Consider the following 15,829-nt stretch of genomic DNA (forward strand, 5'->3'; position numbering starts at 1 on the left):
GGACAGCTACGAAAACTATAGATGAAAACTCTCTTGGTAAATAGTGTGGTCTACAGCTTATCTTGAGATACTCTACCCAAGGCTAGCAAAACCTTGAGACTTCCTTAATATTACATTTTGCGCACCAGCTGTTATTGACAAACAGACACAGACTGCCACCCCTTGTCTTACTGGAGGCAGCTGTTCTGTCTTGTCGATGCACAGAAAAACCAGCCAACTGTATATTATCCATGTCGTCGTTCAGCCACGACTCGTGAAACATAAGATATTACAGTTTTTAATGTCCCATTGGTAGGATCATCTTTAACGGACCTCATCCAGTTTATTCTCCAATGATTGCACGTTGGCCAATAGGATGGATGGTAGAGGCAGGTTACTCACTGGCCGAGAAATTCTCACAAGGCACCCGGACATGCGTCCCCTGTATCGGCGTCTTCTTGGGAATGACAGGGATTTGGGCCTGGTCGGGTATCTGGAGTAAATCCTTTGTGCACGACTCACTAGAGAAAAAATATTTTTACAGTTCGAGGTAAGTAATCGCTGTTCTGATATCCAGAAGCTCTTTTTGGTCATAACAGACGGTGGCAGAAACATTATGTACAAAATAAGTTACAATCAATGGCACAAAAACACACAAAATAGCATAATTGGTTAGGAGCCAGTAAAACGGCAGCCATCTTCTCCTGCACCATTCTCCTCCGGTCAAGCAGGTGACCCTGAACATCATTTCTCATCCAGAAGGAAGCCACACTGGCGGTGGTAGACGATGCCCACCCCGTACTGCAGCTGGGAAGACAGATAGAGGGAGAAGCGAGGCCGGGGGAGACCGGGGCAGAGTGGAGCCACCTGGACTGTCACGTAAACCATGATGTCCTCACTGCAAAAGATACATACACACACACACACACATACACAACAACTAGCTATGATCAGAGCCATGACACAATACATCTAACTTAGCTAGCTATCCATGTTTCGTCTCGAAGTTTAGGGACCATATAGGTTGGTTAGCATAACATATTCCCCTCTGTCTCTCAGACATAGAAAGGAGAGAGGAAGGGTTGTTATCACCATGTCTGCCCAACGTTGCCCCTCAGAAGCTCTCTGCATGTTATCCTGATCCCTTTGGTTGCTGTCAAACAGCATGATAATAAATACCAGAATTTGTCTAAATTGAAAGCCTCTGATGATGATGATTACCAATACACACATTACATTGACTGAGATTGACAAGATACAAAATATTAAACTCTGCCAAAGAGAATGTTAGCCTAGCTGAGCTAGCCCACTACTCTCCAAATAGTGGAAAAGCCGCTGGTGTGCCTCGGAAGACTGTTTGGATAGTAAAACATATTTCCTCAATTCTTGCAGATTTTTTTTCTTAGTTTGGTGTCTAGAACTTGCGCATAGAACGTAAACAGATCTTGATTAGCTAGCTAGATCAAGAAAAGGGTCATTGTCAGCTGCTAGCTTCAGATTCTCCACAGAGAGCAGCATTGAGCATGACCGAAATTCGCACCAAACTTAGACTGACAACGTTTAGGCTTTTGACCAATCACGGAGAGTGATTGCAAATACATAAAAGCAAATACAGGTCAACAGCATTTGGATGTAAACAGCTGTTTTAGTTCTTAGAAGAGAAAATCATATTTATCATATTGGAAATCATTTAAACCTTAAACGTTTAATTATGTTGCTACTTTCAGATGACTTTACTTTTGTTCTTGGTGTTAAAAAGATTTGTCAAAGTTTAAAACATCATGGTGTTTTACTTTTTGTGCTTCTCCAGCAAAAAGGGATTTTGAAATTCACACAGCAAAAGTGTTTGCCTTTGTTGTGGAACTGGATTGCCTTCCGCGCGTGAGCCAGGTGCCCCAGCGAAGTTGGCTCAAAACAAAAGTGATGTTGGTTACACGTGGATTAATGTGCATTAATTTTGTTTTCACATGCAAAAGTGATTTATTTTGATAAATATATTTTATCTGGGGCTAGGGCTCCCGAGTGGTGCAACGGTCTAAGGCACTGGATTTCAGTGCTAGAAGAGGCGTCACTACAGACCCTGGTTCAATTCCAGGCTGTATCACAACCTTCCGTAATTGGGAGTCCTATGGGGCGGCTCACAATTGGCCCAGCGTCGTCTGGGTTAGGGTTTGGCTGTGTTAGGCTGTCATTGTAAATAAGAATTTGTTCACGAACTGCTTGCCTAGTTAAATATAGGTTAAATAAATAAAGCATCTGACTTCCCAAAAACTCCGCTTTTACCCGTTGACGTCACGGGACCAGTGTACCCACCGCGGTTGAGCTTAATCGAACTCCCTCATTGGTAAATCACTGGGCCGGGCAGAAGACCAATCAAAACGTTTCAAAGTAGAGTAATTTCCGAGTAACCCACTCAGGATGGAGCTCTATGGCGTGTCCACGTTCCTTATGGGAAGTGGTTACATGCAACGCCTCTGCGCGAGGAATGTCAGGTTGTCACTAGTTACCACAGCCACAAAGTCAACATGGGCTCTATTGTAAAATGTCATGAAAACCAACATGTGCTTTATGGTCTTAATTTATGCTTAGAGTTATGCATAAGGTTAGTAGTGTGGTTAAGGTTAGGTTTAAATTCCAATTTTAAGAAGATAAATTGTAGAAATGGGCGGGGTTTAGCCATAGTTAATACTTTGTGGCTGTGGTAACTCGTGACGACCGAACGTCAGTGTCAGATTAAAACGAGTATAGGGTAGTGTAGCACAAATTATTAAGGTTTTAAAATGGCATATAATTCCGGTAGTCCGTATAGAGGAGCTCCACAACAACAACAACAACAACAACAATACAACAACGCAGCGCCGGGACCGGATCAAGGTTTTCTTTGGAATATATTTCAGAGGTGAGGGAAAACACGTCTTTCGTGGCTATCCGCTTTGGTTTGAGCTTCATTTTGAAAACTGCTGCCACGGCGCATAATTGGCAGAGATAATAATAGCACAATTTATGTTCGGTTCGCATACAAAGTTATTGTTTTCATATTACAACCATGGTTCCACGAGGACATGTATTTGACAGACTGGATTTAATTTATTTTAATTTGCAAAAAATCTACATATTATTGGGATTTATTTTGCCTGTCATTTGTCTCTAATAAGTACGTTTTTTTTTCCTCACTTCCTATTTTACTCAATAGCATTATGACATTTTCTTGACACACATACAAGGCCATAATGTTGTTCAATGGACTTCTTGGAGTTGATTTAGGCAATGGCATCACATTAAAATAATCGAATAATTTACTATCGGTTTCTATTTTGTCGGGCAGTTATCCAATGAGAATAGCTTTGAGGGAACGTTATTTTACAAGAACTGACAAGAGAGCGCGCTTGACAATTTACATACAGTAATAACTGGAAAGAGCTGGCATAAGGTTGTAGTAGAAAAATAGGAAGTTGCTCTTGTCCCTGGTGGTAGTATTGAGTTATGTAATACTGCAGAGGACCCATGGTGGTTTTGCTTTCTCTCAACATTAAAATGCTGGAGGCACGCAAGACCTGAAACACCTTGTTGAATAATTTATAACAGCCAGATAAGACCTAGTTCTCGTTATCTGTATTCCACCACACACTCCCCATCCTGGAACTCCCTCCCTGGGTCATATGACTTGAGTGGTCAAAGTGTAAATGCATGAGTCACTAGCAACTTGGTCCTTTCATAGCATTTCTGTTTGGCATGTGTCATAGAATGTTCCTTTTCCACTCTCCACCTATAGGATCATCAGATTCCGTCACACTGGCATGTCAAAAATGTGTGCCACAAAGACAGCCTCGAATAGAACAGCAAAGGATCAGTCTAGGATCGAGGCCCAGGTCAACATCTCTGTGACGATACAAACAATTACTTTCACTGTCTGCCGTTAGTGAATAAGCAATGGTTTAGGGTCATGTTGGCTGAAAACCGGCCTCCTATTCAGAAGGGCTACTCCCCCCCCCCCCCCCCCCCCTACCATGAGCCAGCATGACATAAACTGCTAAACCATTTGATTGGAAGACTATGTTCTGCCAGGCCTGTCATAACTTGAATCGCTTCATAGGAAAATTGGGGAAATGTTAAGATTCCAATGGCTGCTGTGCTGTGTACAGATCATTTTAAGGATCTGTTCTGAACACCATTCTGCAAATGGGCAGATGGTTCCAACTTCCGCTTCAGGCCAGGAAAAGGAATCATAATGATGCTCTCGCACTTCATCTCATGTTATGTAAAATCCAGTGAGGTAAGTTAACCTGAGGTAGAGAGAGGAATAACAAGAAGTAGACCGTGTGTAGTTGGACACAGCACAGACCCTACTCTAAAAGTGTTTAATATTAGGTACCCCCTCTGACCAACCTTTATCTTCTTACAGTCTCTAGGAAGTCAAAAAGTGTGTCTTCGTGGAAACAGGTTTTGTCCCGTCTTGCTATGCAAAGACTGAGGTTTAGTTGGTGTGTTGTTGGGTTTGAGAGGTTGCTATGTGAGTCATTCAGGATGGGATGATTGCCCTTCATTTCACAGAGGAGAAGGTTATTCCAGAACTGGAAGGCAAAGCCTCTTATTTCTGTTAATGTTCAATCCACAAAACATCTCTCACGTCGAAATAGAACGCTTGTACCATTCTTATACTGTTCAATTGGAACATAATTTTACAAATTAGGCTAATTAGTTTGTGATGCAACACTTCTGTGACAGATAGCGCTGGGTTCTGAGATTCTACAATAGAATACGATATCTGTGTCTATTGTAAATTCAAAACGAAAACCTCCATTGCATCATCTATTTTCCCTCAATGGAAAAGCCTCCTTTCTTTGGCATTGCACGCAAAATATAATAGCTAGCCTGATCCCAGATCTGTTTATGCTGCACTGTACCCAACTCCTATGCTTGTTGTCATGCCAAACATTGCTGGCAAGACTGCACAAACAGACCATAATAGCCCTCTTGCCAACAGTCTGGCTATTACATCACACAGGAGTATAGCACTAGTAACTCGCATCATCACGCTGTTTGTATGCTGTTGGTTATTTTTGGTTTCACTTTTCACTGATCTGTGATGGTGGCACGGGCGTCCCTGTAAAACGACACTCGTCACCATCCCCGATAAGCCGTCGTCCCTCCCGTCCCGAGATCAGCCCACACACACTTTCATTGAATGGAGTGTTGAGATTCTGACAAGGGGCTTACAGCGTGGCTGTAGGGTTTCAACAGGGCTCTACTGTGTGTTAATACCGTTTGTCTTGTTTCCCCCCAGAGTGGACAAGGACAGGAGCGCCGTGATATCAGACACAGAGCTGCAGCAGGCCTTATCAAACGGTACGTTCTTTCTCCTCTCGACCTCAACACTGCTTCCTTCTCTCATTTCAACACCTGGTTAAAGGACTGAGAGGTAAGGAAAGTTGGTGGTCTGCACACAAATGTTTTGTTTTTACCTCAAAATGGCTGACCTATCAGGGGAAAAGGTCATCTGATGACACAGGGAGAGTACTTCCTGTATGAGGCAGGAAGTGTCTGACGACGGCTACCACCTGATAATCAACTCGACACCCTCTTGTTGTGGAGATATGACAGAGAGGAGTGGCAACATGACAATCTTCCCACCAGGCTGAATGGCGAGATATGCTCAGGATTGAGTCAGTGACGTGACTGAACATCGGGTTTACCTTTGGGCACTTGTTCCAACAAAGCAAACTTTGAGACCATGTTAATAATAAGAATTTATTCCGAACCTCAACATTTTGAATCGATCGAGGACTTTGAAAAGGATTGGATGGATATTCTTCTGACTGTTTTTGGACCCTGAAAAATAGTCAGGAGCGATGAAAGACGCTGTTGTCTGGCAGTAGCCCTGGTTCAGAATACTGATGACTAGGCCGTGTGGAAGGCAGACGGGAACTGTGTTCACACACACACACACAGTCAGTCCAGTTCATTTAGTAGGGCTGTGTCATGATGAGGCTGTGCCAGTGAGACTGTGTGTGACTGACCAAGCTGCTGACTGAATGCAAGCTGTGCCCTGTCCTCGGCCATGCGCTTCACTGACCATGCCCATGGTGTTGTCACTGTCACTCTGATATTCACTCAGACCTCACTGTCAATCTGACCCTCACCCAAACCTCACTGTTCTCTTCCTCGTTCTCTTTTCTTCTTGTAAAACTGCTCTTTTCACCTCTTCTCTTATCGATCCTCCCCTCTTTCGACTCCTCTCCCGAATTCTCATCATCCCATTCCCCCTCGTCTTCACTTGTTTCCGCTCATCTTCCTCCTTTCCTTTCTTCTCATCGATCCTCCTCTCTTGGCGTCTCTCCCCACTCTCATCGTCTCCTTTCCCCTTGTTTCCTCTAATCTTCTCAGTGCAACTCCCTGATGAGAAAGTGATAGCCACCCCGCTGTACATCACCAGTCTTTCATTAAAGGGATTTTTTTTCTAGGTGCCGGAGCCTTTTAGCTAGGTCTTCATATTTAACGATCCTCTTACCACCTGCTCTGTCTGCACCAAGCACCTGCTTTGTCTGCACCAAGCACCTGCTCTGTCTGCACCAAGCACCTGCTCTGTCTGCACCAAGCACCTGCTCTGTCTGCACCAAGCACCTGCTCTGTCTGCACCAAGCACCTGCTCTGTCTGCACCAAGCACCTGCTCTGTCTGCACAAAGCACCTGCTCTGTCTGCACAAAGCACCTGCCAAAATGTACCCAGACTGATATTTATGTTCTTTGATCAATTTTTGGGTTTCGGAGCCCACCACTCTAGTAGTTACTGAAATCGGCAGCATTGCATTCACTGTGCTGAGTAGTTTTGAATGGGAGGTCTACCTACGTGCCAAGAAAATCTAGACCATCTACTAATAACTATCTCCTGCATTGACTCGTCCTGAATCGCCCCATGAACAGACTGAATAATAACACAGAACAAACATGTCTGGCTTTGACAGGAAACATGCCCAATTAGGCTAGGTCCCATGTGGCTCAATTGGTAGAGCATGGCGCACGCAATGCCAGGGTTGTGGGTTCGATTCCCACGGCGGACCAGTATGAAAGAGTAGGATAAATGTATGTACTCACTAATGTAAGTCGTTCTGGATAAGAGCATCTGCTGAATGACTAATGAAATGTTTGTCTAGGGGCAGATTGCCTGGCTTCTGTGGCTCCGTGCTCAGCCCTCTGCCTCCACTAGGTGTCGGAGAGGAGATGGGGTGATTTGTCTGTCTCAAGGTCGAGCTCAACCTTGCACATGCTGTTTTTTAGCCTGCCTAGTAAGTGAGAGTATGTTTAAAAAAAAAACAAAGCACCGGGCAACACAGTGAGAAGGCCCAGTGTGTGTACTGCACAGAGGAAGCTTTGTCCCACCCAGCTGTAAAACCAGTCGAGAACCAGTCCAACCCAAGCTGTATTACCAGAGTGGTCCCAGCCCTGACCCAGTCCAGCTGTATTACCAGACTACTTCCTGATCCAGACCCAATACAGTTGTATTACCAGACTGGTTCCTGACCCTATCCAGCTGTATTACCAGACTGGTTCCTGACCCTGACCCAATACAGCTGTATTACCAGACTGGTCCCTGACCCAATCCAGCTGTATTACCAGACTGGTCCCTGACCCAATCCAGCTGTATTACCAGACTGGTCCCTGACCCAATCCAGCTGTATTACCAGACTGGTCCCTGACCCAATCCAGCTGTATTACCAGACTGGTCCCTGACCCAGTCCAGCTGTATTACCAGACTACTTCCTGATCCAGACCCAATACAGTTGTATTACCAGACTGGTTCCTGACCCTGACCCAATACAGCTGTATTACCAGACTGGTTCCTGACCCTATCCAGCTGTATTACCAGACTGGTTCCTGACCCTGACCCAATACAGCTGTATTACCAGACTGGTCCCTGACCCAATCCAGCTGTATTACCAGACTGGTCCCTGACCCAATCCAGCTGTATTACCAGACTGGTCCCTGACCCAATCCAGCTGTATTACCAGACTGGTCCCTGACCCAATCCAGCTGTATTACCAGACTGGTCCCTGACCCAGTCCAGCTGTATTACCAGACTGGTCCCTGACCCAATCCAGCTGTATTACCAGACTGGTCCCTGACTCAATCCAGCTGTATTACCAGACTGGTCCTTGTCGTTGCAGAGGAAAGGCTTAATGAGAAGCTGTTCAGTTTACTTCACTGCAAAGCTTTCTCTCTCTTTAAACTATTTAAAAGCTGCGAACTCTTTGGCTTGTCCTGGTGAGGAACCGGGATGATCTTTCTCTCTCTCTCTCTCTCTCTCTCTCTCTCTCTCTCTCTCTCTCTCTCTCTCTCTGAGCAGTGAGGGTCAGTCAGCAAGCATTAGGGAACCCTGATAAATCTCCAGCACTTTCTCCGGGGTAGCAGTTCTGCCGTTACCCAAAGCATACCCAAGATAAGAACATAACGGTTGCTTAAGCCACCAGAGTTCTCCACCACTAACACTTGGCCTAATTCCCTCTTCTGGTTGTTTTGTTATGAATGGCCTGGTTCATTGAAGTCTAAAGCTATTAACCTGGCAGTCATCCTGTACGATTTAACTGTTAGGTGAAACAAATGAGGACATTAAAGCCACTATCTTATCTTCTCTCTCTAGGTACATGGACCCCATTCAACCCAGTGACGGTCCGATCAATCATATGTGAGTAGTCTCTCATTGACCCTTGACACACAAACAAACTTGCACAACGACAAGCCTATATTGTCCTGTCGTACTAGCATTGTTGATATGTTTTTTCCATAGCAACCAACAAACCTTAACGTTTGTGTGCAGTGACATGTTTCAACCCGGCTCCCCAGTTAATTGGGAGCATGCAGCCAGTGGAGGCTGCTGGGGGGAGAATGGCTCATAATAATGGTGGGAACGGAGTGAATGGAATGGCATCAAATACATGAAAACCATGGAAACCCTGTGTTTGTCTTTGATACCATTCTGCTCCAGCCATTACCACGAGCCCATCCTCCCCAATTAAGATGCCACCAACCTCCTGTGCATGCAGCTATCAGCAAAAGGGAGTATTTCCTTCCCACAAACAAGAGGTGTTTGTTTGTCTCAAAAGGCAGATCTGTGTATAATCACCCACTGACCTTTTTGATTGGTTAACAAACTTAATTACACCTTCACCAACTGGATCATTCTGGAGTCCGAGAAGTGTAGTGGAATGTGAATGATATATATATATATATATACAGTGCCTTGCGAAAGTATTCGGCCCCCTTGAACTTTGCGACCCTTTGCCACATTTCAGGCTTCAAACATAAAGATATAAAACTGTATTTTTTTGTGAAGAATCAACAACAAGTGGGACACAATCATGAAGTGGAACGACATTTATTGGATATTTCAAACTTTTTTAACAAATCAAAAACTGAAAAATTGGGCGTGCAAAATTATTCAGCCCCCTTAAGTTAATACTTTGTAGCGCCACCTTTTGCTGTGATTACAGCTGTAAGTCGCTTGGGGTATGTCTCTATCAGTTTTGCACATCGAGAGACTGACATTTTTTCCCATTCCTCCTTGCAAAACAGCTCGAGCTCAGTGAGGTTGGATGGAGAGCATTTGTGAACAGCAGTTTTCAGTTCTTTCCACAGATTCTCGATTGGATTCAGGTCTGGACTTTGACTTGGCCATTCTAACACCTGGATATGTTTATTTTTGAACCATTCCATTGTAGATTTTGCTTTATGTTTTGGATTATTGTCTTGTTGGAAGACAAATCTCCGTCCCAGTCTCAGGTCTTTTGCAGACTCCATCAGGTTCTTCCAGAATGGTCCTGTATTTGGCTCCATCCATCTTCCCATCAATTTGAACCATCTTCCCTGTCCCTGCTGAAGAAAAGCAGGCCCAAACCATGATGCTGCCACCACCATGTTTGACAGTGGGGATGGTGTGTTCAGCTGTGTTGCTTTTACGCCAAACATAACGTTTTGCATTGTTGCCAAAAAGTTCAATTTTGGTTTCATCTGACCAGAGCACCTTCTTCCACGTTTGGTGTGTCTCCCAGGTGGCTTGTGGCAAACTTTAAACGACACTTTTTATGGATATCTTTAAGAAATGGCTTTCTTCTTGCCACTCTTCCATAAAGGCCAGATTTGTGCAATATAAGACTGATTGTTGTCCTATGGACAGAGTCTCCCACCTCAGCTGTAGATCTCTGCAGTTCATCCAGAGTGATCATGGGCCTCTTGGCTGCATCTCTGATCAGTCTTCTCCTTGTATGAGCTGAAAGTTTAGAGGGACGGCCAGGTCTTGGTAGATTTGCAGTGGTCTGATACTCCTTCCATTTCAATATTATCGCTTGCACAGTGCTCCTTGGGATGTTTAAAGCTTGGGAAATCTTTTTGTATCCAAATCCGGCTTTAAACTTCTTCACAACAGTATCTCGGACCTGCCTGGTGTGTTCCTTGTTCTTCATGATGCTCTCTGCGCTTTTAACGGACCTCTGAGACTATCACAGTGCAGGTGCATTTATACGGAGACTTGATTACACACAGGTGGATTGTATTTATCATCATTAGTCATTTAGGTCAACATTGGATCATTCAGAGATCCTCACTGAACGTCTGGAGAGAGTTTGCTGCACTGAAAGTAAAGGGGCTGAATAATTTTGCACGCCCAATTTTTCAGTTTTTGATTTGTTAAAAAAGTTTGAAATATCCAATAAATGTCGTTCCACTTCATGATTGTGTCCCACTTGTTGTTGATTCTTCACAAAAAAATACAGTTTTATATCTTTATGTTTGAAGCCTGAAATGTGGCAAAAGGTCGCAAAGTTCAAGGGGGCCGAATACTTTCGCAAGGCACTGTATATATATATAGATAGATAGATAGATATATCTATATAGATATATCTATATAGATATCTCTATATAGATATCTCTATATATATATATATCTCTCTATCTCTCTCAAAGAAAATACAACTAGTTTTCTATTAAGTTATTTTAAAGCTCACAATAATCCCCCATTGCTTCCCACTGTACTGGAGCCTACTGTGTAACTCTGTTGTATTCGATTGGCCATCCAGACCTTCCATGTGATGAAGCTCTTTATTAGGATGTAATTGGACAGAACCACAGGGGAGAGTTCAAACAGGCAAGATTTCTTTACCTCTGTGTCATAACACATGATGCAAGACCTTAGCCCATTGTGTTAGTGTTCCAGCATTGAACTACACTTCCCAGCTGCTCTTTCTTCTTAGTTGTAGTTCTCAGGGGTCTAGACCTATTCAGGATGTTTTAGATAGAAATGTAATTTATAAAGATGACATGGTGCCTGATTCTATAAGACAGAAAAAAAACACACCTATTCTACAAAGTGCATTTCTATCAGTGTTATTTTACATTGTTGCACCGTACTGAACAGACCCCCTACTTGCGCTCACTTATGTCTCCTCTATTGGCTTCCCTTTCACAGCCATGTTTGACAGGGAGAACAAAGGAGGGGTGAACTTCAATGAGTTTGCGGGCGTGTGGAAGTACATCACGGACTGGCAGAACATCTTCCGCACCTACGACAGAGACAACTCGGGCTTCATCGACAAGAACGAGCTGAAGCAGGCACTGACTGGATTCGGTGAGCAGTATGCTTTCCCTATTTGACCATACTGATGGAGGGCCAACCGTTGCATGTATGTGGTTCGCAAGGTCAGCCCCGATATTCTAATGCCCGTCCGTAAGGTCAACATGCATGAGCCTGGATAAAGCTACTGTATGTGCCTAAATGCTTGTGTAGATCAGTGGAGGCTGCTGAGGGGAGAACAGCTCATAAAAATGTCTGGAATGGAGAGAATAGAAGGGTATCATCCCACGGATTCTGCTCCAGCCATTACCACAAGCCTGTCCTCCCTAATTAAGATGCCAACCAACCTGTGGTGTAGATATAGTCATGCATTGTTATTTTTTTTGTTGTCCTTGTATTATTAAAACAAAGTAGTGCTTTGTCCTTTGTGAAATGAGCAGGATAAAGCCATATGGATGTTACACATTGGGTAAGGGGTGTTGAACAAGGATGTGTTTCTGTGATGTTGACTGTTCTCTGTTCTCCTCCCAGGGTATCGTCTCTCAGACCAGTTCTACAATACTCTCATAGAGAAGTTTGACAGGCAGAGGAAGGGACAAGTGGCCTTCGATGACTTCATCCAGTGTTGTATTGTTCTACAGGTAACTGTTTTAATGGGCCTACGGTGCACATACCACTGGTTGTGTAGTGCTGTAGAATGTACCGCTGGTTGTGTAGCGCTGTAGAATGTACCACTGGTTGTGTAGCGCTGTAGAATGTACTGCTGGTTGTGTAGCGCTGTAGAATGTACCGCTGGTTGTGTAGCCTACATTGTTAGCCCAGTATATACAGCCCATATTGAGATTGGACTTTTGGTTGGTTCAACATGGCATCTTTTCATTTATGTACATGACATTTTAGAGACTCTTTTCAAATTAGATTTCTGACCTTGGTCAGTGGTTTTTCCTGGCCATACTGTTGTCTGTAAATTAATTAAGATGTTTTTAGCTGGTTTCCCCAGACACAGAAAGCCTAGTCCTGGACTAAACTCTTTCAATGGATAATCTCCATTTTGAATTTTTTTTTAGTTCTGGACTCTGTTTAATCTGTCTGGGAAAGTGGACAACAAGGTTTATTAACAGAAATGGCATCCGTACTGGCTAGTATGTTTTAAGTCAAGATCTTCGTCTCTCTAGATCCACTCTAATATTATCTTCAATTACTTATTTTTGTATTATTATTTTTCATTTGTCCCTTTCAGAGGTTGACCGACGTGTTCAGGAGGTACGACACGGACCAAGACGGCTGGATCCAGGTTTCCTATGAACAGTATCTATCCATGGTGTTCAACGTTGTATAGTAAAGACAAGAGCAGAACTGGACACAATTGTGCCAAAGCCAAATCCTTCCCACCTCCACAACATGTCTTCCTGGATAAAGATGACCAAAACACAAGTGGACTGGGACTCTGGGTTAGGATATAACAACATTACGTACTGTCTGTCATTGTTCATAATGTTTGTTTTAATATCTGAATCTTATCTTGATAATGGTAAAGGCCTGAATATCTGTGTTAAGGTAAACCTGCATTGTACATATCATTTAGGACAAATAACTGCATGCTTCCGGGGGACTTCTGCCAATGTTCAAAGCATGCCCTCTATCTCAGATCTATTTTGCTGAAGCCATGTTTACAAACACTGTGACAGCAGGTTATGGTGGGGCACAAAGCCTGCTTTTAGATTCACTGACATGCCAGCCAACGCCATATTTCTATAGTCTTATTTTTAATCAACAAATGCATTTAAAAAAAAGTTAGAGCCTATTAGGATTTTAGGTAAAATAAGCGTATGCTTTTGTATTGCTTTGTGTGTGCATGATGCCTTAAACTGTATAAATGCAAGATTAACATCTTTTGTTAAAAAAAGAAACCTGAAAAAAAAGTTGTGAGCTCTGAATTGAATGTGTGGTGGACAAAGACTAAACAGTTTTGCTGTTGAGGCAACAGTGTAACTTATTACTGTATACGATTTATGAACGGAAGATGGTCAATGTCGTCCTCTGTAGCTCGGTTAGCAGAGCGTGGTGCTTGCAACGCCAGGAGAGTGAGTTTGATTCCCGGGACCACCCATACAATATGTTAAATATATGCATGACTAAGGTTCTTTGGATGAAAGCCAGTGCTAAATGGCATATTATACGATGCATAGATAAAATTGTCATGATTTATCGTATGGTACAAACCTTTGAAAGATTTGTGAAGAGGTAGATTTAGTCCGAGAGGAGTAGAGCCCCACAGTGGAGGTGTTGTAATAGCCATAAAACCTAATGGTAAAACAGGGAAATGGTTCCAATTGTTTTTCCACCATTCATTTTTCCCCATAGGGGATTTTAAGAAACGGGTACATTTTGACAATTTATTAATTACTACATTTAGTTAACATTAGATAGTTAATCCACAGATTCTTACCTTTGTCTAGATTTGGCAGTCTCGTCCAGATCATCATCATGGGCTCCCGAGTGGCGCAGCGGTCTAAGGCACTGCATCTCAGCGCAAGAGGCATCCAGGTTGAATCACATCCGGCTGTGATTGGGAGTCCCATAGGGCAGCGCACAATTGGGTCAGCGTCATCCAGGTTAGGGTTTGACCGGGGTAGGCAGTCATTGTAAAAAAAATAATTTGTTCTTAACGGACTTGGCTAGTTAAATAAAAAAACAAATACATTTGTAGTTCTTTATGATAGCCACATTAGCAGCTAATTAGCATTTAATTTGTTGGGGATAAGTACATTGATGAAAGTCACCTTGTCCGAGAGCGATTTAGAAGGTTATCAAAGCATCACACCAGGGCAAGCTTACATGAAACAAAGCCCTTATTTTAAGTGCTTCTAAAATCCCCTATGGGAGAAATGAATGGTGGAACAACAATTGGAACCATTTCCCTGTTTGACTGCTAGGTTTTATGGGTATTGTGGTACTCTATAGGTGGTTAAACCAAAGGTACTTCTAACGTGTGGTTAAGCGCTTCATTTTTCTCCAGAAAATGAACCTCTGTACAGCGATGTGCACTGCAGTGTAAGAAATGGCGCGATTTGCCCTCTCCCGTCTGCTTTGGTGTATTTACACCAGTGCATGCTCCCATTATGTACAGGATCTTCCTTCCACGTTTGCAAAGTTTCTGGGGGAACTTGCGAGGTGTTGCACATTGTTAGTAAACATTTGAAAGTTTGCCATTTTAATGTATTTTGTTTGTAGATTTGCACAAGAACATTAACTTTAAATTAATTTAGTTTCTGTGAGCTCAGCAGTTTGAGTTTACATTTTTGCTTATCAAGCACATTTGGGGCGGCAGGTAGCCTAGTGGTTAGAGCGTTGGACTAGTGACAAAAAGGTTGCTGGATCGAATCACCAAGCTGACAAACTACAAATGTCGTTCTGCACCTGAACAAGGCAGTTAAACCACTAGGCTGTCATTGAAAATGACATGTTCTATATGTTCTTAACTGACTTGCCTAGTTAAATAAAGGTAAAATAAAAAACATCTATGGCCCGTCAGAGGCCATGGTGTTTTATTACCTAGCTAGAAATCCGAGTTGTCAAGCTGCTACTGCCCTAGGCTGGTTACTCGGCAAGAAGTCTTCTGAAGTCTTCTGAGACACTTCAGCCGGCGAGGAATCAGAGAAAGGTAGGTTGGCTACGTTGAACAACACAGCTGTCTCATATATGCAATGACATGTCTCTGGCAGAAGAGGGCAGCAACGACTTGCTTTCAGACCAGATGACATGGGGCAGTGGCATGTTTGTTCATTGCGTTGACTAAGGAGCCTAGTATAATATTTTAGACATCCTATGGATCACAACATGTGGGTTTGTGTGTTGAGTTCTGCACTCAATTTACTGACCCTGACTTCCCTTGAGTTGGATTATGAAATTGCAGTCAATATTGAACAACAACAGACTACACTACTTCACATCGTATACAACACTACATGGTTGTATTATGTGGAAATGTGTTTTGGCTCATAAACTTTTTTTATTTTACCAGGTTTAGTTGACTGAGAACACATTCTCATTTACAGCAACAACCTGGGGAATAGTTACAGGGGAGAGGAGGGGGATGAATGAGCCAATTGTAAACTGGGGATGATTAGGTGACGTTGGAGCCAGGACATTGGAGTTAACACCCCTCTCTTACAATAAGTGCCATGGGATCTTTAGTGACCACAGAGAGTCAGGACACTAGTTTAACGTCCCATCTGAAAGACAGCACCCTACACAGGGCAATGTCCCCAATCACTGCCCTGGGGCATT

At 43.2% G+C, this 15,829-nt stretch overlaps 1 protein-coding gene across 1 annotated transcript; it reads left to right on the plus strand.

Moving 5' to 3' along the window:
- Positions 1 to 2,671: 2,671 nt before the first annotated feature.
- Positions 2,672 to 14,746, plus strand: LOC139420173 (programmed cell death protein 6-like). The gene is made up of 6 exons (XM_071169955.1): positions 2,672 to 2,878; positions 5,264 to 5,325; positions 8,615 to 8,659; positions 11,435 to 11,593; positions 12,071 to 12,180; positions 12,780 to 14,746. Exons 1-6 carry the CDS (start codon positions 2,760 to 2,762, stop codon positions 12,876 to 12,878), a joined length of 594 nt encoding a protein of 197 aa, XP_071026056.1. The 5' UTR covers positions 2,672 to 2,759; the 3' UTR covers positions 12,879 to 14,746.
- The last annotated feature ends 1,083 nt before the right edge of the window (positions 14,747 to 15,829 follow it).

This window comes from Oncorhynchus clarkii, chromosome 11 (genome assembly GCF_045791955.1).
Source record: "Oncorhynchus clarkii lewisi isolate Uvic-CL-2024 chromosome 11, UVic_Ocla_1.0, whole genome shotgun sequence".
In the NCBI taxonomy this organism is placed as follows: domain Eukaryota; kingdom Metazoa; phylum Chordata; class Actinopteri; order Salmoniformes; family Salmonidae; genus Oncorhynchus; species Oncorhynchus clarkii.